The sequence below is a fragment of the Enhydra lutris genome, unplaced genomic scaffold, assembly GCF_002288905.1.
Source record: "Enhydra lutris kenyoni isolate GAN:26980312 unplaced genomic scaffold, ASM228890v2 scaffoldscaffold13, whole genome shotgun sequence".
NCBI lineage: Eukaryota > Metazoa > Chordata > Mammalia > Carnivora > Mustelidae > Enhydra > Enhydra lutris.
The window spans coordinates 36505881-36530669 of NW_019154097.1; the positions used below are offsets into that span (position 1 = coordinate 36505881).

Genomic DNA, 24789 nt, shown 5'->3' on the forward strand with positions numbered 1-24789 from the left:
CCGGGGAGGGGACGCCGGGTCTGGAGGGGCGCAGATGTGCCCTGGCTGTGCAGCCTCAGCGGCCCGGCCCCTTCTCCGTGGCTCATTTGCAGGCTCAGGAAATCGAACTAGAATGATCTCACAGGCGCCCTTCCTGGGGGCCAACAGAGACTGCTTCAGACGGTAGATCACAGAGGGGCCTGGAAGGACAATGTGGCCCGGCCTCCCTCCTCCAAGCCCCTGAGAACCAACGGCCATTCAGCCCTGGTGTCTGCAAAGCTGTCTGAGCCTTCTGGCTCCTGACTTCTGATGAAACCGGACTAGTGCCCTGCAGTAATCTGGTACACCCAGTAATCAAGGACGTGGGCAGCTGTGTGGCCTCTCCTGGCTCTTGATTTTCATGCTCTCAGTTGTGAAAAGCATACATTCCAGAGAAACAGAAATACTCCAACCCCCAGGGATAACACAACATATCTACACGCCCCCGGCTTGGGGCGGGGCCAGAAGCCAAAAGGCCCTGCCCGGGTACAAATGCAGAGCCTCTGGACAGGAAAACGCAGTGTCCATTTCCCAGCTACTGTCCCCAGGCCGAGCCCCCCCCCCCCCGGTGCCTGGCGAGCCCCACACGGAGCCATCTGAGCCCCAGAGCCCAGGTGGCCGTGGCCGCTGAGCCGCGTGTGGCCTACCTGACATCCCCTTCTGGAAATAGGGCTTGATGAGCTTGCCGAGTTTTGACTCGTCAGCGACAGCCTCTTTCAGCAGCTGCCCACAGTGGACTGGGGGAGAGAGGAACAGAAAGACACCCATTAAATTTTCAACAGAAGGAAAAACAAGAGAAAAAGAAGGCCTGGTGTGGCCTGCTGGGGGGAGAAAAAGGTCACTGCGAAAAATATAAAAGGGTTTTTCTGAGTGTGGGTGTGTGTCCACGTGAAAGCAAATATCAAAAAGGATCTGGGGAGTAAAGAAGGAGGAGGAAGGTGCAGAATGAAAAGGAATGCATTTGGCAGAGAACGGATTAAAAATGGGCAGTGTGGGGAGGACACAACGAGAGGTGTTACCACGGGAGCTCCCGCAGGGCGTCCTTCCACCTGGCATCCCGATGGTGACACTGGCCAGGGCTGAGTGACACCAGGGGGCCGGTGGGGGGGGGAGTGGGGGCCCCTGTTCGCTCATGTCCACACCGGTGTTGTGCCGGGGAGACCAGGCGAGTTTGCTGCCCCACAGCCCTTCCTGTGAGCCAAGCGTTTCTGTGGGACGCGGCTATGTTTACAGGACAGATGGACACACTCACAACTGAGGCAGCTTGCTGGGGTTGCCCGGCCCGTAGCCACTAGCCCTCTCTGGCTGGCTGGCCCGTGCAGACAAGAGCCCTCCTGTTGTGAGCCCCATCACGTCTCTAGAACCCCGACACGGGCACCGGCGTGCCCGCGTGGCTTGAACAAACCCAACCTCCACTGTCTGTCCTTGGCGACGAGCTGCTAAGAGCCCAAGTGGGAGGGTTTTGGCTGTTTCCATGATGGGTTGACTGCCCAGTCTTGCTTTTCTTAGCATTGAGATCAAGGGGTTTTCTTCATATATTAAAGAAACCAAACACCACTCCTAAAATTAAGTGAAAATGGTGAATGTGTAAGAGAAGGACCACCACTGGGGCGCCTGGGTGGCTCAGTCGTTAAGCATCTGCCTTCAGCTCAGGTCATGATCCCAGGGTCCTGGGATCGAATCCTACATGGGTTGCCTGCTCAGCGGGGAGCCTGCTTCTCCCTCTCCCACTCCCTCTGCTTGTGTTCCCTCTCTCACTGTCTCTCTCTGTCAAATAAATAAATAAAATCTTTAAAAAAAAAGAAAAAAGAGAATGACCATCAGCAAAGACTTATCCCTCAGGGGTGACGTGCTTGACTCACTGTGTGGAGGACAGCAGGGTTCATATCGAAAGCAGCTGGCAGTGTCACTCGCTAAGGGAACATGGGGAATGATGGAGGCCGATGGGGACTGAGATCTTTCTACACGACAAGCCCTGTGCTCAGAATGCAAAGAGGTGCAGTGATACTTCCCAGGTCACAGAACCACTAGGCGCCCAAGAAGGGGTTCAAAGCCATGTCTGTGTGACATCAAACCCACACTTAGCTTCCCATTCTGGCCAGACCTCATAAGTAGCTTCGGTCATAAAAAGCTATAAAAGCTATAACACCAACTAAAATGTGTGAAACAACTCCTTCCAGGCACTGGACCACCGACAGCACAGGGTCCAGACCTTTGAGAGAAGGGAGACACCCAAAGTGAGTCCCACCTTCACCCAGGATTTCTACCTATGAGCACTTTTCAAAGCACAGCACAGCAGAGGAGAAGGGGAAGCCAACTCAGAGCAGCGGGAAGCAGAGACTGGATTGGGAACTAGGATTTGGGGACCAAGGGGATGGAGAGAAGGGAGCTGTGCAGAGAAGTAGCTCCAGAAACCCTGGGGTCTTTGGTCAATGCAAAGCTGCACACGTGGTGAGTGAGACCCGCCCCTGCCCAGGCCTGACAGAGACAAGCTCCCAGGAGGCTGTGATCTGAGGGGGAGGCACACAGTACTCGGGGATGTTGGCCCTCAGACAGCCCGAGAGAGAGGTGGTGCCGGGTGCCCAGCCAGCTGAGACTCTGGGCGTGGGGGCACATGAGCCCGAGAGGAGACACACTCTGGTCTCATCTGAACAAACACAAAAAGTCAGCCTCCATGGGATTATGCTGATCCTTCAGCAAATTAACTGGCTGTTAGAACTCAACTCTTAACTCCATATTCTTCAAGCAGAACCGCACCATCCAGATTCTCGGCGAAGGGAGATCCACAGTGTCTAATATATACTAAAAATCGACTTGAAATGCAAAAACCAGTCCATCAACCCATCAGGGAAGTGTGACCCCTGCAAAGAGAGAAAACAGGCTACAGAATCAGATCAAGAGATGACACGGATGTCGGAACAAGCACACAAGAACGATACAACAGCGATTGTAAGTATGTTTAAAACTGGAAAGGAAAAGACGGTTAAATGAGTGAACAGTTGGGGAATCCCAGCAGAAAACAATGGAAACTATATAAAAGAACCAGATGCAAAGTCTAGAACTGGAAAATATAATATCTCGAGTGGAAAATCCTTGGATAGGCTGCAATCTGTGAATCTGAAGACAGGAAAACAGGCCACAGAAAGCATCCAAACTGAAGCAAAGAGAAGGTTAAGGAAGGCCTGGGAAGAAAGGACAGACCCAGAGGGACCTGGTAGACAATATCATTCAGTCTCATGTACATGTGATCAGAGTTCCAGAAAGGAGAGGGAGGGAGAGAGGGAAGTGGGGGAAGGAGGGAGAAAGGAGGGAGGGAAGGAGGGAGAGACAGAAAAAAATACATGAGAAAAAAATGGCAAGAGAAGTTCACAAACTGAAAAAAAAAATCAAAATATGATGAAAAATCTCAATCCACAAATCCGAGAATCTCTGAGGCCCAAGCAGAATAAACACCAAGTAACCCCACATCCCCACTTGGGTATTTCATAGTTAGATTTCTGGAAACTAAAGACAAAGAGGAAACACTGAAAGCAGCTGGGTGGGGGAGGTGCTTGATATGTAGCAGAACAAGGATCAAAATAGTCTCCCAAGTTCTCATCAGAAGCAACGCAGGCCGTAAGACAATGGGATGACATGTTTAAAGTGCTAAAAGGAAAACACCTGTCAACGTAGATTTCTACGTGCGGCAGAAGCGTGCTTTAAGAACGAAGGTGGAATAAAGACATTTCCAGCAGATGAAAGCTGAATTTGTCGCCAGCAGACCCACGCTACAAGAAATGTTAAAGGAAGTTCTTTAGGTGGCAAGAGACTATCAGATGGAAACGCAGATCGAAACAAACGTGACGGTATGTGTGGGACCGACCAGAGCCCTTCCCCTTCATTTCTTCCCTTAAAAAAAAACAAAAACAAAAACCAATGACTAAAGCAAAAATAACTGCAACATATTGTAGAGTTTATAACATGTAGAAGTAAGATGTCCGGCCAAAAACACCACCAGGGAGGTGGGCAAGGCAAACGGAAAGATGTCCACTGTGGGTTCTCCGGTTACGGTATTAACTCGAGGCACACCCTGAGAAGGAAATGAGGCTCTGTGAGCCCTAGAGTGACCACCAACAAAACAAACCAGAGAGATACAGCTGAAAAGGCAATGGAGGAAATAAAATGCACTTTTAAACAACATCTGGTTAATCCAACGGCTGGCAGGAAAGGAGGAACAGAGAAGAGGTAACAGAAGGCAAAAAACCAGGATGGTAGGCTTGAAACCATACTAAAAATGACTTAAAATGGAGATGTACTTCATTTAAAAGGCAGAAAATGTCAGACTGGATTTTTAAGAAAGCAAGACCCAATTATATGTTGTGTACAAGACATGCATTTAGAATATAAGTCACACATAATTTAAAAGAGAAAGGACAGAATATATACCACCCAATCCTAGGAGAGCCAGAGGGGCTCCGTGACTATCCGACGAAGTACACTTCAGGAAAGAGCGTTACTGGGGAGACGGCGGAGAGTTTCCCGATGAGAAAGTGGTCACTTCATCAAGAAGACTTGATACAGTCCTCAGTGTACATGCTCCCAGTAATGTGGCTGCAAACGACATGGGGCAGAGACTGGCAGAGCAGTAGACTCATTCACAGTCAGAGCTGGAGATTTTAACATATCTCCTCGGTAAGTGAGAAAACAGTAGCGAGAAATCGTCAAGGACGGGGGAGAACCGGGCAACCCCGTACACACCTTACCCTAGCTGACACTGCTGGGGACTATATCCACCAAGGCCAGGTATGTACTCTTTCCAAGTGCACACGGAATCCACCGACAGAGACCCCACGCTGAGCCATAAGTAAGCGTCAGTGAATTTCAAAGGACTGAAATCATACAAGGTGTGTTCTCTGAGCACAACAGCATCAGAGATCAATACTCCTCCCCCAAATCTGGAAAATTCCCCCAAATCTGGAAATTAAGCAATGCACTTGTACGCGACACAGAAGTCAAAACAGAAACCATAATGAGTGTCCGACTCTCGGTTTCAGCTCAGGTCGTGATGTTAGGGTCCTGGGATCGAGCCCCACGCTGGGCTCTGCGCTCAGCGTGGAGTCTGCCTGAGATTATCCACCTCCCTCCGGCCTTCCCTCTCGTGCTCTCTCTCTCTCTCTCTCTAAAATGAAGAAATAAACTTAAAAAAAAAAAAAAGAAACCACAAGGCAAATAAGAAAACATTTGGAACTGAATGATAAAACACAACAGATTACAATTTTGTGAGATGTGGGGAAACAAGTATTCAGAGGAACTGTGGAGTGTTCAGGGCTCCCATTACGTAAGACTGGTTTAAAACCCCTGCCCAGTGTCTCCTAACGGCTCCCAGCACCAAGGCTCTGGACAGTCAGACCTGGAACTGCATGGGGAGGGACTCACCTAACCTTGGTTCACTCCCCGCCCCAGCCCGGCCTTGCACCTGGATTCTTAAGCTCCACTCTGGATCTCGCCATACCTTCCCTGCTCTGCTTAGAGCAAGCACTCAGTGAGGACAATTATGATCTTTTTTAAAATTTTTTTTAAAAAGAAGATTTCTTTAAGTAATCTCTATGCCCAACACGGGGCACACAAACTCACAACTCTGAGACCAAGAGTCACACGCTCTCCCAACGGAGACAGCCAACTGGTCCTATGATCATGATTTTTTTTTAAAGATTATATTTATTAATTTGACAGACAGAGATCACAAGTAGGCAGAGAGAGAGCAGGGGAAGCAGGAGCCCCACTGAGCAGAGAGCCCGATGCGGGACTCGATCCCAGGACCCTGAGATCATGACCTGAGCCAAAGGCAGAGGCTTAACCCACTGAGCCACCCAGGTGCCCCTGATCATGATATTTTAATAAAATTCTTCATGGTTGTCTCTGGTTAGAAAATTTGTACTCATTATAATAAAAAAATCAGAGTTGTATAATACGCCACCGCACAGAGACAGCCAGTTTGACGAGTTCCTTCAGATGGTTTCTGCGTGTACGTAGCACAGTTTTTTAAACAAAAATGAGGTCATGCCTGGAACGCTGTCAGTGACTTGACAGGCTTCCGCCCCCTCCCTCACTGAACAGCAGATCACGGACATCGAGTCACTTTATAGGTTTCTTTTTAATCGTCCCCTCTTCATTTTAACTAACAATGACAGAATGAGTGCTGTAGTGGATGGGTTTCCCGCAGCTTCCTTAACTGTCTTCTTATTAACAGAGTCCAGGTGGCCCCGACTTTGGTGACGCACCCTCGCATCTCTCCTTCACCGTCTGGGGGTTTCAGCGGAATCAAATCCACAGAGTGAAGTCACTGGGCCCCGGATTTGTAGGGTTCACACCAATGATGCCTCTGTCTTTCAGAAAGTTGTGCCTTTTTATGTTCTCACCAACTGTACACCCCAGTCTCCCAATCAATCTTGCCGGCCTGAACATTGGGCTGCTTGCTTGTTTGGAGCTGTTTTCCTGTCATGGGAAGAGCCATAACCGGGGAGAGGGGAGCCCCGGCGAGCAGGCAGCTCTGGGAGCTCTGGGTACACACAGGCCTGTGCAGAGAACCCTCCGCGGACAGCGCCTCTGCCGACCGGGGAACCCTCGGATCGGTTTATGGGGTTCTGGTGATGTCTTCAGCTTACCAAGGATGCCTTGGAGAAAAGTGAACTTTCTGAGTTAGCTCAATTACCGAAAAAAGCCCCCCAAAGGCTCTTTAGGTAACAAAGCAGAAACCGTGATGAGGTTTCCTATTTTCAGTTTTGGAAGAAATCTAGGCCCATAATCTCATTCTTCGCGATTGGTACACGGAAAACAATGTAAAGTGAAAAATGTTTTCCTTGACTAACTGCCTGTGCAAATAGCACACAGCCCGGTGACGGCGCCCAAACCAAGGCTGTGCACTGTATTGAGGGGCTGGGATGAGAGCTGAGGCTTTTAGACGTGCCCTCCGCCGCTCCTGCCCTTGACGTCACCGTCCCCTCCATAGACACGTGGGGGCAGGGACAAGCAGGCCAGTGCTCACTCTTACCAAAGGAGCCACAACCATAGCTGCAAATTCAGCCTTGTAATACTTCAAGAGGTAAAGCCCAAAGAAGGAATTATCTGAGTAATTCAGTTTAAATTTAAAAAAAAAAACAAATCCGCATTTTCCATCCCGAGGTGTCCAGGGTTTTTCCATGCTAATCGAAGCAGAGTACGACATCGTAGTGTTTTCACGAGACTACTGACAGGACTGCTACTGCTTCCATTACTAATGAGGATAATCACTCCATTCCCTAGTTCATGTTATAGGTACGGTTTCAGCTGCTGCCTCCTGGCTAGTCTGTCAGTAGCTTTGGGATTTTATACTGGAGGAGACCTGCTTGAAAAGCATCTTTAGGGACGCCTGGGTGGCTCTGTTGGTCCGGTGTCTGCCTTCGGCTCAAGTCATGATCCGGGAGTCCTGGGATCGAGTCTGGCATTGGGCTCCCGGCTCAGCAGGGAGCCTGCTTTTCCCTCTGACCCTCCCCCTTCTCATGCTATTTCTCACTTTCTCTCTCACTCAAACAAATAAATAAATAAAAATCTTCCAAAAAAAAAAAAAAGGCATCTTTGTCGAAACGTTAACCCTTCTGGGTTGGTGCATGTACATTCGTGCGTGTACACACGTGTATCTTGATGGTGTATCTGCAGTTTGGAGGCGTGTATATGCATATTTTTATATTTGGGGCACGGACCCTTTTCTCTCTTCATAAGTAGAGGTGACTCGGGCTTGTGGGGCATTTCCTGGAGGTGGTGTTGCTGGCGAGGACGGCTCTTGCTCCCTCCTCCTTCCCCGCTCCTGTCCTCGGTAAGGCAGGCTGGCATCCCCACCCGCCGGAGGCCGCCTTGGGACAGGCCTGGAGAACGGATTTCAATATTTTCTCTCCTCTGGTAAAATATTTATTGAAACTGTACGAGCCAGGAGTCCTCCTCTGGTTCAGAAATTGTTTGCCTGCAAGCACGCTGACCCGGGTTTGGGGGAAGCCAAACGGGACAGGAGAAAATAAATCCGCAGCCGCCCCGGATTACACAACCCCTGTGGCTTCTGGGGAGGCCGCTGGGGCTGGAGGACGTGCCCTGCGGAGCCCAGAAGCACGACTGCTCCAGAGGCTGGAACAAATGACGACTGGAAACGTGCTGCCTCTCTGGACGCGTTTTTAGTGGTTAGTGTTTTTATGGCCATATTCTTCGTGAGGAACAAAGCTGATCCATGCAAAGACGGACTGAACGTTGTTGACGGCAGAGAGCAAGAAAGAGAAGCGAGACTGATCTCCTCCCCACACCCACGAGGCAGGAAAGCCTGGGTGGGGAGGAAGGGAAGGCTCCAGAAACAGGGCGCAGCCGGGGCACTCACCGTTGACGAGGCCGTATTTCTGGGCCAGGAGGGCCGCCTGCAGACTTTTCCCGCTGCCCACGGGCCCGCAAAGCAGCACCCGCGGGGTGAACGGGGCATTAGATCGATGGCTGGTTTGGACGTAGGTCAGAGCTGGAAAGAGAGGAGAGGAGGATAGTAAACTCGGGTCCTGAAGGAAAGGAAACCGGCTTACAGCACCGGTGCTCGGGCTCTCAACAGCCACAATTACCTCTCTCTCTTGCAGTGCGCGGAGACCCGCTGTGCACGGACCCACGGTCTTAACGACAGTCATCACCATGACGTCACGCGCACCAGCTCTGTGAACCGCTGAGCTAAGTGCTCCGCGGGCATGATCTCATCCCACGGGTGCGACATTCGCACAGGAGACGTAGGGCTCTTGCCCCGTTTTGCTGAGAGCTGGCCGGGCTGGGGGGGCTCTCCCTAACCCGCTGCCCGGGTAACATGTTCTGCCCCTGAGAATAAGCTGGAGGAAGCCATCCCAGCCCCTCGCCCCTCCGTCCTCAGAACTGCCATGACCCAGGCACATCTGAAACGCACAAACACTAGGGGCAAAGCCGCCTGCTTACAAACGATGCTAATTTACAGTAAATAACTAAGTTAATTAGAAGTAATGATCCCCCAGACAGTCTCAACATCTAATTATTCTTTTTAAAAATGTGTGGCTGCTGGATGCACTGCAGAGAGATTAAAAAAACAACACAGAGAGAATCTGGCATTCCAATTTTCAATTTATCTGTCTGCATTATTAATTAATAATAATTAATATGCAGACACTCACATTTTTATTTACAATTCCAGGCATGAATTCTTTATGAACGATCATATGAACTTTTAAATTTAATTAAGTAATTTGGAAGTAATTAATGTGTAAATTCAGAATCATGCCATAAGATAAATGCTGTGGCTGTTTATCTTCAGAACATAGTGTTTGCTACTAAAGACCCTTCCGAGATGCAAAACCACTGAAAAGTGGCATGGTCTCCACAGCCCGGATTGTTTTAGAGATATTTTCTAGACATCCCCCCCACCCCGCCACAGACCGATTGACCCCCTCGGGGAGCAAGGCTGTGTGGTCTCTGGGCTGGGACTCCTGGGTGGGGGTCAAGGGAACAGCCGGGACAGGGAGCTCAGAAGCACCCCCACCACCACCAAAACAAAACTTTCCTTAAAGAGATTTGAGAGAATATATCAGCGAGGGCCATTGTCAACTGTTGAGTGTCATTTTTATGGTGCCATCTACCCGGCATTGTGTGGAAGGCGGTACCTGGTTGGATGTGGAGACAATTACAAATTATAATTCAGCTGCTCTGGGAGAGAATCGTTCTAACTTTCCCTGGCCTCTCTGGACAGGACGTTGAGTCCCAACAGCAATGATGTCTGACATTACTGGGCTCTTCTCCATACCCGTTGCTGGACCCATCACTGTGGATAGGGGATTTGCAGAGTTCCAAGTAATCCTCCCCCAAGCCGATGAGGAAGACACGATTTTTGTTCCCATTTTAGGGATGACAAAACTGAGGCCAACAGGGGTACGAGAGTTGCCCAACACTGCACAGCTGATGTGTGGTGGGGATGAGATTTGAACACAGGGCCCCTGGCTCCAGAGTCTGAGGGCTCAACCTTTACACACGCATGCATAGACACACGCACGCACACACGCATGCACAGGCACCTGCTCCAGCTGCTGTCCGTGAACCTTTGTTAGTGCTCCAGTGACAGTGTGGTGGTGGGCATGGGGCTGCTGACCCCTGCTCTAAGCGGACTCAAGACCCTGAGTCGTGTTGCAGGTTGGCCCTGGGATAAGGACGGTCGAGGTGCCCAGGGAGCCCCCCGCCATTTGCGTTTACCCTGGTAGAAGACGTCCACGCACGGCTGGTCAGCGTTGATGACTTTCAGGATTTTGGGGTAAGCAGGGAGGATCCTGATGATGTTCCTGTGATACTCCAGCAGCTTCCGCGCCGTCTCCATCTCTGAGATGTCTTCCGGCACTATCAGTCGGTTCTGGATTTCAGATTCGGAAGGCCAGTCGAAGGTGGTATGATAGATCTCTGCGTGGGGGAGGGGCACGAGGTCAGAGTCACTGCCCAGGGTGTGCTGTCTAGGGGCCAAAGCCTGTGTGAGTCTCGGGCTGCTGATCCACACTAAGCGTGTGGGACGAGCCTGGGCTCTATTAAAAAATCACAGAAGGATAGGGGGCGCCTGCGTGGTGCTGTCGGTCGAGGGTCCAACTCTTGGTTTCACCTAGGGTCGTGATCCCGGGGCCGTGGGATCAAGCCCTGTGTCTGGCTCTGTGCTTAATGCAGAGTTTGCTTGGGATTCTCGCTCCCTCTACCCCTCCTGCTTGTGCTCTCTCTCTCTCTCCAAAATGAACAAAGAAATCTTTAAAAAAAAAAAAAAGATCAAAAGGATAAGGGTTCTCAGCGCAACGGGAAGGATGGCCGCGGCTTCTGAGGGCTCCCTGTCATGGGCCACCTGCACACACCTGTCTTCACGGCAATCAGATCACAAGGGAGGTCTCACCCCAGGGACGGGTAAGGAAACAGAGTGTTGGTGATGTTGGGCAACTCATCCCACATCACACAGATGGAAAGGGGAGGGCTGGGGTCCTCAAACCCAGGGTGGTCTGATGCCAAAGCCTAAAGCCAGAGGTCAAGGGCCCCGGCCCCCTGCTGAACCACCTGGTCTTTGAAAGCTGAGACCCAGCTCAACATCTCCAGGGCTCCTCCTTCAGCCCCCGGGACCCCCAACTCCTCCTTGGCTGGAGTTTGTCATCTCCCAAGTGACATCCGGCTCCAGGCCCAGCCTGCAGCATCTGATCCTATGTGGCCGCCACGGGGCCTTCTGCAGGTGTCCGAAGTGGAGAAGTACCCAGTAAATGGTGGGCGGCCTGTTACTCTGATAATCATCGATCATCAATCATGTCTGAAACTCCATGGAGCGGGGTGCAGTGGAGACAGCATACCTCTCGTTTGAGGGTCGATTCTCTTCCCCAAGTTTCTCTCAATCAGGACAGTGTCAGGAGCGCTCAGCACAACTGGACAGAAAAGGAAGACGGCACAACCAGGCATGGTGGGCAGCAGGTCCCAGACACTGGAATCTCGTGGGCCAATAACCTGTCTCATGTTTCTCTTGCTATGGAACGAGACACTAACACAACCACCCTCTCCCACCCCAGGAGTCCTGTAGAGTGGTCTTCTCGGCACCAAACCATGAAGAGACAGTCTCAGGACAGCGGGCAGGCCACCCTTGAACACATACCTAACAATTTTCACTGTAATAATGCTCCAAGGCACATCTTTGTGTGGAACGCCCTTGCCATATTTTGGACTATTTCCTACAAAGAGTTTCTCAGATGTGGGATTCCTGGAGAACAAGGAACCACCAGGGTCAAAACAAAACTTCATTCTTCCAAGAGCTATCCCCGAATGCCTTTAGCTTTATGAAAAATTTAAATGTGTTGTCCTCATTCCTGCTGGGATGGGACAGGGCTGAGGGTCGGCACTGGGAACAGGAGATAGAGAGCAGATGCTCACTCATGGGGTGTGGGCACGGCAGCCCTGACCGGGGGGCCCTTTGCAGGCTACTCACTGACGTGTCTGGGGGTGATCCCGAGGGTCTGGATCATCAGGGCCTGCTCCCGAGTTTCAGGGATGCCATCCAGAATCCAACCCTAGGCAGAGAATTTGGGAAGGTGCTCATCTATCCCACATTGTCGCTCGTTCACTTTCAATTCCTGTTTTTCAGAAGGGGAGAGGGGCAGAGGGAGAGGGAGAGAGAGAATCCCAGGCAGACTCCCCACTGAGTGTGGAGCCTGACGCGGGGTCACTCTCATGACCCTGAGAGCATGACCTGAGCTGAAATCAAGAGTCAGACGCTTAACCAATTAGGCCACCCAGGTAACCCCTGAAAATAGATTTCTAAAAGTTGGCACCTTCTTTTGTGACTTTTGATACATTCTGCCGTGTCACTCTGCAAAACCTACTAGCCAGTGTATGAACCAACCTCAGATCACTTGTTTCCCTGATCTTTGTCAACGTCAAGCATGGTCCTGGGGAAAATCTGTCTGGCAAAGCAGGGGATATCGTTGATGCTTTAGCCTATGTTTTCCCTCCGAATGTCATTTTTGTCATTGTCTGAATGCTGACACCATGCTGGCTCTGGCGTCTTCCTGCCTGTAGACTCTAGAATCATCCTCATGCCATTAAAAAAAACAAATGTCTTTAAGTAGACTCTATGCCCAATAGGGGGCTCAAACTCACAACCCTGAGATCAAGAGTCGCACGCTCCACTGACTGAGCTACCCAGACTCTCCTCACGCCATTTAAAATGTTGTTCTGTAATGTTTGTTATATCTAATAGGATATGTTCCTCTTTCTTTTTTCTTATTTTCAAAATGTGTTCTTCCAAGTAAGCAGCAAAAATATTTTGCAGGTTCAAAAACAGAAATTCCACTAGAATTTCGGAACGATATTAAATACATACATGTACGAAGAATTGACATTTTCACAATCTCACTGCCTTCCCTTCCCATCATTTGAGTTGATTTTTTTATGTCCCTCAGCGAGGTTCACGTTAAACAGTTTCTAAAAGTCCTCTCATGGGCCAGGAGTCTAGAGTGACTCACACACTTTTTAGTGGTTCAGATTTGATGCCCAGATACATTATTAAAGTGAGCTTTGTGAGAGTGAAATAAAGCAGCCCACGGTCTCAGCCTCCCCTCTGTGGTGAGGCGTCAGGCGGCCACTCTGGAGCTGTGGTTTCTGACACTGGCCCCCCGAAGGGGACCTCCTCCCATCCCTGCTATAGACCCCTCCCTCACATCATTAGGAGAACTTAGTTGCTTAAGGTCAGAGAATGGATCTATAGGGGTGAACTCAGATTCAAGGTCATTTATAACCCATAACACCTGATTTACAGAACACCGTGTGTTCCTAAAAAGGAACTAACCAGAAAAGGGCGTGCATTTCTTCGATATTAAAATATTTAGGTTCCAACGGCCTCCACTGACAGTTAAAAAAAAAAAAAAAAACCCCAAACTAAACAAATTTACAGAGTAAAGAGTGTTGGAAAAATCAGGCATGCTTTCATTAATTTCTTAAATTATGCAGGAAAACACGCAGCCTATGGAACCCTGGTTTCTAGAGCTAATGAAGCAAAAGTGCAAAAAAAAATTTTTTTAACAGCCTTTTGCTCCCTCAAGTCCTTGTTACAGCCAGCCTGGAGCTGGGCTGCCGCTCTTAGAAAGAGCAGACACCCACAGATGAGCACACCACCACGGGGGCCAGAAGGCACCACATCTGAGAACGCCCCGCGCGCGGCTCTGGGAGCCAGGCCACAATTTCTTGAACTTTAGCTACGTTCAGACCCCCTTGTTTTCTCTTTATTTGGAGGGAGGGGCTGGGAGCCCACTGATGGCTTCTGGTACCAGGGCTGGGGATTGTTCCGTGCTCCTTTTTGAAGCTGAAAGAAGGTTGGAACTCAGTCTCCACTCAGCACCGAGGAAGGCCTCCGCTTTTAATATTGCATTAAGAAGCAATCATTATCATCTCGCCCATAAACTGCAGCTGATATCAGTATGTGGTCCAGAGCTTTTAGAACTATTCAGGGGAACAGCTCTCACCGACTTCTCGCTGGAGAGAGCGGGCCTTCCAATTACACAGGAAAAGTGCAGCAAAATGAGGAACATCTCCCTAATTAGCCTGGCCTCACCGGTGCCTCATTCAGGTGCGGATGTGAAATTTTTTAAAAAGAAGGTGGGGGGCTCGGAAGTGAATCCCAAGCCGCTGGCTCTCCAGGGTCGCTCTTTCAGACTCCCAGGATGGTCTGATCACCCAGGTACTAAGGTCCTGGAGCGACCCCTTAGGGCAGCACTCACGCCCTATTAGCACAGCCCACACTTGGTGGGAAAGGCAACCACGGAGATCCCTCAGTCCCACTCGGCCCAGGTCAGTCCTCCTGGGAGGGAAGGGTAGTGACCGAGGCCTCCGCAGCAGGGAGCTTAGGGCCTGTAGTGTCCTTAACATGGAAGCGCCCAACTTGGCTCCTGGAAAAGATCTTCCTTCCCAGAGCTCCGGCATTTATGGGGTTCTGAGCAACTACCCATTTGCAGGACGGACGGCACTTTCAAGAGAGAATGGCAGTTTGGGTTGAGAGCAAGTTCATGGCTGCAAATTCTGGCAAGGCGGGAAGTCATAAATCAGTAAACAGCACGCGGCCGGTGCCGTGATGGGCCACTCGTTGGGTTCGTGGGCCTGGCGACCGGGAGAGGCCGGATGCGGAGGTATCCGTCAATCCCTAATTAGAATACATTATCCATCTTCCTGACACTCCAGTGAAATGTCGGCTCCACTCTGGAGCCGCAGCTTTGTTCGGAGCAGGTTAATTGATATTCTGATGCCTTCGCTCGCCATACCCCCGTGGCTTGGTTCTGTTTCATCACACATCAAAAAGGCCGTATGCTCAGGGGCACTCCGTGCACCAGTGCAAAGCTGGAGGTCTGCACAGCTGCGAGGGGTACGGGATCACAGGAGGGACAAGCACCGAGCAGATGTCACGGATGAAAAAAGGGATAGAACGCAGCCATCCAGCCGAGGGAACTTGGCGAGGCCCAGCAGAGCGTGGCCCGACGCAGAGCGGGCTGTCCTGCTCCGTGTGAACACTGGCCTCTTCTGCCCTCCTGACTATTATTAAAGCGCAATTAGCAACTTCACACCCGAAAACTCCTGCCCTCTGGGTACTCTGCTTCTCTGATGCGTGGCCCCCGGTCTCCTCCCCTCGCCTCTGAAGACCAGAGTGGGCTGCTTCCCCTGGGAGGCCCCGTTGCTGGCTCCCAGCTCCAGCGGCAGACGCGGCAGGCTCCGCGGCAGGCTCCATGGCAGACGTTTCCGGGAGCCGACTGCGGATTCCTCGAGGTCCGGAGGGGCCGTCTGAGACTGAAGATTTGGACCTGACAAATCGGATTCACTCAGCTCAAGCCCGAACCAGGGGAAGCATCACGAGACGCCCCATAGACCTGCCAGCTACCCCTCTTCTTTCTAACGAAGTATTTGGTGATTTCCCAACATAGGCAAGAAGGGAAAAGAGACATAGGTCCAGCCAGGAAGAAATGCACCTGAAAAGGTCGAGTTTAGCAAACGGCTGTGTTGTAAAGGCAATGAGAACAAGGAGACTATTTTGATAAATACGCAGAAGTTGACATCAGGTTGCCGCAGTGTCACTTCCTTCGGTTTACACAAAACCACAGACATCTTCACCTTATCCTCTTAGGAGGTTTCCATATCCAGCTCCTCTGAAGTATGACCAATAAGAATTTTTATTTCAAAGTTTAACTTCACAAACTATAGGCAACACCTTCTGGTGTTCCTGACCACACTCAGGTTCACCAATGGAGCAGAACAGGTCATTCCCTAATGTGCTCCTGCGCAGGGCTCCGCACCAACGAGGCACGCCCTGGGCTCGGCCCCACCTTCTGAACACAGCCTACCAGCCGTGCACCTGCTCAGAAAAGGCTGAACGTGCACGAGTGACTCCTCAAGAACCAGCAGTGCCAAGTCCCGCTCTCGCTCATCAGTGACACAAGCGTGGCACTCCATGCACACACGCAGATCCAGGACAACCGGTACTCCTCGGTCTGTAGGTTAAAAGCCCAGTGAGCTCCAGGGTGTTAAAATTTGGTACAGCACAGATGTGCATGTTCCCAAATAGCTAAAATATATATATATATATATATATATATTTTTTTTTTTTTTTTTCAGGTCAAATTCACATTAAATGTCGCTGGTGCCCCTGGAGCTGCTCTGCAGGGGAAAGCCCAGTTTGAAGACCACCCGGTTCTGTCCCCAAATGGACCGGTCCCACCCCATCTCCAAGGCAGGGATGACATCAAGGTAGCCCCCTGCAGACATAATGCACTTTCTGGGCTCACGTCTCCTTCTCAGGTTCAGACACAAGGGCTCTGGTTGGAAATGAAGGACACGGATAATCCAACCGCATCCCGTTAATGGAGCTGCTCCTCTCCAACATTTCACAGCATGTCTGTGTCCCTCCTCTTCAGAAATGAGACTTGCCCTCTGGGTGTCTGATTATCTGCTGGTGAAAAGCGGGGGCTTTGGAATCAGCTCGTGCCACCGCCAGTCAGGTGACTTCTGACCAGTCACCTCAACACCCCCTCCCCACAATGGGCCTTATCCTCCTTATCTGCAAAGTGGGCTGATGCTCTCAGTCTAGGCCACAGCTGTTGGGACAATCCAATAGGACCCAAAGCAAATACCCACAACACTAGCATAGTGTCTGGCAACAAAGAAGGGGCTGGTTTTATCATTATAAACTTGAGAAAGCGGAACGAGGTTTTTTTCTCTACTTACTTGCAAGAAGGCATCCTTCTTAAGTTTGTACAGCTTTTTTTAAAGACTTTTTTTTTAAGATTTCATTTATTTATTTATTTGAGAGAGTCGGAGAGAGAGCGCATGCGCACCAGAGCTCGAGTACAGGGAGGGGCAGAGGGAGAGGGCATCTCAGGCAGACCCTGCACCGAGCATGGAGCCTGACGTGGGGCTCGATCTCACGACCCGGAGCTCATGACCTGAGCCGGAACCAAGAGTCAGCTGCTCAACTGATAGGCACCAGACGTCCTTTTTTAAAGATTTTATGGTTAGGTAATCTTTTTTTTTTTGGTTAGATAATCTTTACACCCAACATGGAGCTTGAACCTATGACCCCGAGATCAAGAGTTGTACGCTCCATTGTCCAAGCCGGCCGCGCAGCCCAAGTTTGGAGAACTTACTATAAAGGGTTCATGCAGGAAGGCGATCTCTTGGAAAGAGGAATATGGCCTCCTAGAAAGGAAGAGGAAAGCTTTCCAAGTACGGAGGACTTGGGGAGAACACGTTTGGATTAGAACGAGCTGAGTCTAGTGAGTGGCCATGGCTACACCAGACCCGCGCCAGAGTGCTTGGGACCGCATGCCACTGCCCGGCCCAGGGCACCCCCCATGGGCAGTCTGCTTCTCTGGAAATGGGAAGAGCCGCACGGGCCAGAGGTCGGGGTCCAGCATATGGGGAAACAGTCATCGTGTCGTTACAGCGGGGTAAGATCCATTCATTCACTCACTCCCCCATCGACCCATGAATTCGCTGGAGTGTTTGTCCGAGACCCCGTGCAGGACGTTGTGCTTCCGTACTGAACAGGTCCATGTCTGCCCTTGGGGGGCGAGCCCTCACCTATGGCCCCAAGTCTGTCTTAACTCACTTCCTCTCCCAGCTGACCTCTTGACTTGTACAAGGCATCGAATGTCCTCTGTGAATCAAGAGGCGTGGGCCAGGTGACGCGGAGCGGGGGAACTGCTAAGATTTATGGCCTAACAGAGACATTTTAACAGTAACTAGCACATTATTAATAATCATGCAGGAAAAACTGACATCAACAGGACTGGCTTGCCACTGACGGTCTTCGGACATCACGACATGATTTACTCCCAGCCACGCAGCCGGCTCCTCCTGCATGGGTCTGCCCGCTCCCTGCCACTGGGAAGAGAAGGGAGTGACCCCCACATGGCAGCAGGGGCAGCTGCTGCGGGGGCGGGGGGCCGACAAGGAACCCACGTCTGCTCAGCCGTTAGAACCAGCCCTCCCTGGGGAATTCCCAAGCGGACCACGTGGGTGGAGCAAGGCATCTGAGATCCGGTACCGAAGCTGACAGAGCCCCAGCCTCATTCTCAGAGGCGGCAGTGTCGCCCCCACGCACAGACCCCAAGTGGCTCCTCAGACTGCACGCCTCCCTCTCCATGCCCGTCCGCTGAGCCCGGCACGGCCCCAGACCAAGGCAGCCAGTCCTTGTTCCCGCCTCCCCGCAAGCTGGAGTGCTCCCCTCGACCTAGGATCCCCACACTGCCCATCTGGGCCCCAGGCAGGGAACGCACTGGCCACAGATGGGGCTATGGCCAGGTCCGAATCTTGGCTCTGATCCCGCAGCTCTGTCGTCTCAACGAGCCCGCCCCGGGTCTCAGCGCCTTCGTCCGCACAGTGGGTGCCTGAGACCACCCACAAGAACATCACTGAATCGACCGCACGAGGTCACGGACAGCAAGTGTGATGGTCAAGTACCCGCCCCAAGGCAGCGCTTCACGCACACCTGCTCCTTCCTCCCCCCACCAGCAATGGGTGGGGCGGGGGGCGGCCGCATTTCCACAAGACTTAAAAAGGCTGAATCCACAGAGGGGTGACTTTATGAAGTTGTGAGGCCAGGTCCCACAAGGCAGGCAGGGCCCTGAGTGACACAGGGCCGCACCTCCACAAGGAGGCCCTGTCCCTCCGCTCCCCCACCCCACCCCCACAGGGTGCTGGCCCCTCTGTCCTTCTATCTCCCTGGAGAAAGCACCTTCCCACTCTTACTCCCTCTCTCCCAGCTCAGCTCACTTTCCCGGGGCATTGGCTCCCGACGTGCCAGGAGGCTGGCACCCCTGCTCGGGTCTTCCTAAATTCCTCTCATCTCAGGCCTCGATCTTCCACTTCCAGAGGCTCCACCCCCTTCTGCTGCTCCCGGAAAAGCCCAACCTAACCAACTTGCAAAGAAAACGTGAGAGCACCGATCCTGCCTTCAGAGAACGAGAATTCACCAGTCTCGACACGAGCGAATGCCACCAAGTCTCAGTACAGGAAAGGCACACCCAGAAATGGACACCTGCGCTCGTGTCCTGACCAACACCCCGACGCGCTGTTAATGGCAGAGGCAGTCTATCAGTCAGCTGATGAGTCAAGTCGGGGTACGACTATGTTACAGAATACAGCTGAAAACCACCGTGTGACTCTCCACATGTCTTTCAAATCCTACTGACTGACGGTACTGAGCCAGATGGGGACCCCAGGACCCCTACCTCCCAGCTGTACGGGCTGTGACTACTTCCCGTCTGCGAGGCAGGCGGAGCTGGGAGCGCCCACCCTTGCTGGCAGGTGGGGTTAGATGCACCTGAAGGCTCGCATCCCGTCTGGCGGACGCGGGTGCTGGAGAAGTGGGGGTGCCTGGCATGCGTCCCCGCCTCTGGCCCACACCACACTGCTCGTCGTGGCCGGCTCACCGAGGAACCAAGGAGTGAAGAGCTTAGGAACGAGGGCACAAGGAGCGGCCACCCTCTGCTCTGCCCCTCTGGCTGGCGTTTCCGGCTCTCGGGAGGCGGGCCTCTACTCCACGCGGTGGCTCCCCGTCCTGCTCTGTTTCCAGCATCACCAGGGCCCTCTCTCTGCCGACGCCCAAGTTATGGCTGCTCAGACATCAGACTCGGGGCTGCATCCCGTCACCTGCTTTCCCTGGTGCGCACAGTGAAAGGGATAGTCACGTGCACCTGCCGCCTGCAGACCCCTGGGGGCCGCTGCTCCGTGTGCGCACACCTGGGCCCCGCATCACACCCACCGGCCAACCACGGCCTCGGGCGAGGGGTCAGAAACACCCCCCGAGGAGGGACCCCTGAGACTCACCGGCTCCCCACGACCCCGAGCCCTGCCTCGCCGTGACGCCGGCCATAAGTTTTCGGAGCAGATGCCAGACCGCCCTCGGCCGTGCTGCCATCCCAACGGCGTCGGGGCTGGAGGCGCGCGCAGCCCGGGCCTCCGCAGAGCTGTTGATCAATAAAACCGCGCTCCTCAGAGGATGTGCGTGACATCCGTAAACCTGTGAGTGTCGAAACATGGCAAGGAAACCCCGCGTTCCTCCTGTCAGAGGACGAAAGACGGGTGATGGATGGCAGCCTAATGACAGGAGGAGAAATCAAGCAAACGGGGGGAGGTTCTGCGGCTGGACTCAGGCTCCTCCACCCGCCGGCGCTCCCGCCGTAAATACTGACTCACGTTCTGGGCGGGAAAGTGTCTATCTGTGCCTGGAAAGGGACAAAGAAAAGGGCTCTCCGGAAGCCTGCCAGGTAAACCTGAAACTTCAGGGTCCACGGTCCCAAGCGTGCCGCCTCATGCCCTCCTCTCCTGCGATGTAACTGGGAGCCTCCAGGACATTGAGATGAAAGACAGAGGTCCCCGAGCGCCCCGCCGCAGACCTTCCCCCAACTGGGGATTCGGGGAGCGAGGTCAGCATCGGGCACCAAAGTCTGGTATCCAACGACGACACACTTTCTTCAGCCCAAGGAGAGAGATGATGTGAGGCCGGATGTTCTGAACATGATGGGCTTCTGGAATGGGTCCTCGCGCACAGTTTAGGCGCCCATAAGTCTTAGTTGTTGACACCTTCGTGGGACAGCTGTGTGGCTCCCGTCAGAAAACGCGTCACGCGCTGGCACAGTGTCTGCCACACACCACGGGCTCCTAAGCGCCGGCTAACCGCTACCCGTGTCTTCATCTCCATGGGCTGACTCCGCTCTCGGCTCACAGCGCTCAGCCTTCGTTTTCACTCTTCCTGACCTCTACCACGCCAAGACCACAGGCCTGACGAGTCGTGGGGCAAGGTGATCTTTCTGCAGCTCACTGAAGCCGAGGCCTGTTTACACCTCATGTGGCCGACCACACGTCCTGGCGGGCCGGGGCCGGTTTCCACTCCGGACGTGTGGTGGGGGCATGAGGGAGACCTGACCGACTGCTGGGGACCGGGCAGAGCTGGCTAGAACGGGTGACCCGGGTGCGGACGGGATGATGTTCCGCAGGCTCCCCTTGGGCGCAGCAGGGACAGACGCGAGGATGCTGACGTCTAGTGTCCATTGGAGCACAGCGTCGCCTTGGCTGGGGCTCTGAGCATCACGGTTTGGGAAGCAGAAAGACCACGCGGGGACACAGAACGCAGCTCGGGAGGGCACTGACCTGCTGAGCCCAGAGGGCCAGTTCCTGCCCCGCTCATGATGGAGATGCCTGCCGACAGCCCGGAGCAGCCCTCTCGGGGCACGAGCTCCATGTGCTTGGCTGCTCGCCTCGTGCTCTGCACCTTTGAGCTAGTCCTCCCCACCCCAAGCGGTAGAACGCCATCCCCAGCGGAAGCTCACAGAATCAAAGAAAAACCAAGGCGCGTGGGTAGAAGCAGAGATGGGCTCCAGCTGGTTTTTAAATTTCATTGATTTCTTTTCCTCCGGCCCAACATTTAAAAGACTGCTAATTCTCATCCATGCGGTAGTGGGGACGTTCCAGAACTCGCCCGAGTAATGATGCCGACGGCCTGCTGGGCGGCGAGTCCGCGCCGCCCCCAGAAGCGCACGGGACTCCAGTGCGCGGAAGTGGGAAGGAGCAGTCCTCCCCCGCCCGTACGTGACCTGTTTTCACCCGCCCCCCCCCTTGCACGGGAAAAGCGTCTTCACCCTGCCTAAGTGGACCTCAGAGCCAGGCGTGGTGCTGAGCACTTGCTGTAGGACCTCATCAAATAGGGAGAGCAAAGCAGCCCTGTGGACCCTGGAGCGCACGCCTCCACCTGCGATCACAAGGATCTCCACAAGGAGACGTGCCAAGGCCTGGGGGCTCTCCCCACAGGCTCCCTTCTGCTTTCTTCCTAGCTGCTGCCCAGGAGCCCAGACATTCCCAGGACATCTCTGGCCAGCAGAGGCAGACACAAGCCATCTGTGGAGCCCATAAATCATGCCCCTGGTGCGCAGGGGCCTCTGGCTTTTCCTGGATGATAAACTCCCACCGTCTGACAAGCCATGGTAATTGGGTACAAGGCTTTCCTTCTCCACCACACAGCTGGGGGCCAAAGGCGACCATACATCAAAACATTCCTTTTCTCCTCTTAGCCAGGTACTTTCTTGCCCATGACCTTCCAACTTAGTCTGGTTCTGGGGACACAAACGTGCCTTTGTCAAAGGGCCTGGCATGACATCGCAGAGACCCCGGTGGAAGCTGGGCCCCCCAGAACCTCAGTGCAGCAGGGGCTACTGTGCCCTGCTATCCTGGCCACTGGTCCTCTGACTTTAGCTAAGTCCCTTCTTCCATCTGGGCCTCAGTTTCTCCTTCTGTAAAAGGTTTTAGGTAGGATGACTTCTAAATCAATGTTTTTAGAAAAACTGATATTCCTCCACAAGGCACCATTGTTTTTACAATAAGCCTTCATTTAACGTTGTAAAATCCAGCTTTCTGGTGGCTAACCCTTGTTCCAGTCCATGAAAGAGAAGACGAGGGAGGATGCAGGTAGTCTAGGCATGGGGTGTCTTGATTGAATTGGAAGATGGTTCTCAAACCTTGAACCCAGGGTTTCAGGGCCACAGTGCTACTCTTGGGGCACAGCAGTTGAATCTGTCAAGCTGTAGGGGACCAAGGCCAAAGGGGAACCTTGAAAGCACTGATAATGGAAAACAATTTTGGGATGTGATGAGGAAAGTCACTAAACAGGTCTCCCCAAGAGTTACATAAAACCACACCAGGGCAACCATCAAAATATTTTCCCCGGAGAAGCCTTGGGACAAACACGTTCCGGTTGTTGAAGCCGTCATTAGCTGTTCGGACTCAACCGCATGGTCACAATGTATTTTAAGCACCTTCCCCTCCTTGGGCCAACAGCAAGTGAGGATAGGACTGCATTGCCCTGGTGGTACAGACTGGGGAATCAGCCAAACTGCGTTCTCTCATTCATGAACGTCATAAATGTTTCCCGAGCTTGGCGTCTGCGCCAGGAACCACGTGGGGAGCTGGGGCTCTGCGCTGATGGGGACGGACGAGGCCCCTGCCCCCACACCGTGCCTGTGCGGGTCTGCAGGAGCAGGAGAGCAAGAGGAGGCCGTGAAGGCCTGTAACAGGGCACCAGGCTCCCTGGGGCTCGGCGAGCTTGGGGGGTCTGAGGAAGTGACTCTACCTGGAGACTAAGGAATGAACAGCAGCTGCCCCACTGCAGGGTGAGGGGCTCAGGCAGTGAGAAGAGCATGTGTGAACCAGGTTTCTATTGTTGTGTAACAAACACACAGTCTTGGTGGCTTCACTAGCACGTTCATCATCTCAGTTTCTGTGGAGGGGGACCCTGAGTGCTGCTCAGCCAGGTTCTCTGCTGGGGTCTTGGAGGGCAGCAATCCAGGAGACAGCTGGGCTGTGTTCTCATCCAGAGGCTTGACCGAGGAGGAATCTGCTTCTGAGCTCATTCAGGCTGGGGCAGAACTCCCTCATGTGCTCTGGCTTCCCACTGGCTAGAGGCTGCCCACATGGGCCTCAGTGCAGGACATGGGCCCGTCCGACATGGCAGCTTACTTGTCATGCCAGTAAGGAGACCCTCTCTCCAGTCCACTCAAAGTCTTAGATCATGGAACATCATCGCAGGAATGACCCGTCTTCACCTCTGTCCTCTTCTGTGGGTCCTGCTCCCACTCAAGGGGAGAGGGTTACATGAGGTGTGGACTCCAGGGCAGGGAAACCACTGGGAGTCCCTCCCATCAGTGTGCGGGTGAAGCTGAGGGCGGCGGTGTGAAAGGCAGCAGGCATGAGGGGACAGAGGGACGACACTGGGCAGCCAGGCAGGGTGGGAAACAGCGAAGGTTCTCAGCAGCAGAAGACACCATAACATTTGTTTTAAAACGACAACCACTTCGGTAGGCCTCAAATACAAACATCTCTCCGAGGGGTGTTTCTTTCAAGGGAGTGTCAACATCGGTCAACTGCAGGAAGGGAGCACTGGCTGGGGGGCAGGAGTTGGGGGACTTGGGCTCCTTTTGAATTCTGAGCCACACGAACGTATCGCAGTCAAGAAATAAATTCGTTCGTTTTATGTTGAGCAATCCCCGCGGCAGCGGTATGGAGACAGGGCCAGGAAGAAAGCAGAGTAGCTGCGAGGATGGATTAAGGCCAAAGAAGGAACGCAACCTCCGTGATCCAAACCCTGGAGAAGTAAGACTCAGCCTCTCTCCAGTATTAGAGCCTTTTCCTCTCCAATCTCCTGAGCTCACTGCCTCATTTCTTAGCTTCCCTCTGCCCTTAGAGATGCGGTCTGAAGAGCTCTTGGATGTCAAGGCCTTGGCTGTCCCTAAAAGAAAGGCCATGGGTCCCCAGCAGATAGAGCCCACCTCCTCTTCCTCGTTCCAATACAAAGTGCTAATTTCTCTTTCTCTAACGCATTTGATGGTCACTTCAAACAAATTCTTCAAAGAGAATGAATTAGACCAAAAAAAAAAAAAAAAAAGGAAAAGAGAAGGAAAAACCCCCAACATTAACTACAGAATCCTGACGGGTTATGATTGCATTACTTTTCCCTGAACGCTATTCCCTGCTTCCTTTTTGTGCTCTAAATTACCAATTCTAGTCCCTGTGTAGCTAAATAATGATAATTACCATATCAATGAATATGCACATGTGTCATTTCTCTCCCTAAAAGCAAGAAAGCCTGTTTGTTTTGGATGAGGGTTTGTTTTGTTTCCGAACAACCAAAGCACATAATTAGGAGCCTCACCTCTTGCTCTCGAAATCCTGTCTCCACAGGGA

General features: G+C 52.6%; 1 protein-coding gene across 1 annotated transcript in view; it reads right to left on the minus strand.

Annotated features, from left to right (window-relative positions):
- Window positions 1-24789, minus strand: part of LOC111146225 (adenylate kinase 8) — a 114936-nt gene that overhangs the window by 67611 nt on the left and 22536 nt on the right. The window contains exons 6-10 of the mRNA XM_022501679.1: window positions 12005-12086; window positions 11379-11450; window positions 10264-10464; window positions 8396-8527; window positions 666-755 (exon numbers count right to left, since the gene is read on the minus strand). Coding sequence (XP_022357387.1) covers window positions 666-755; window positions 8396-8527; window positions 10264-10464; window positions 11379-11450; window positions 12005-12086 — 577 coding nt within the window. The remainder of the gene's footprint in view (window positions 1-665; window positions 756-8395; window positions 8528-10263; window positions 10465-11378; window positions 11451-12004; window positions 12087-24789) is intronic.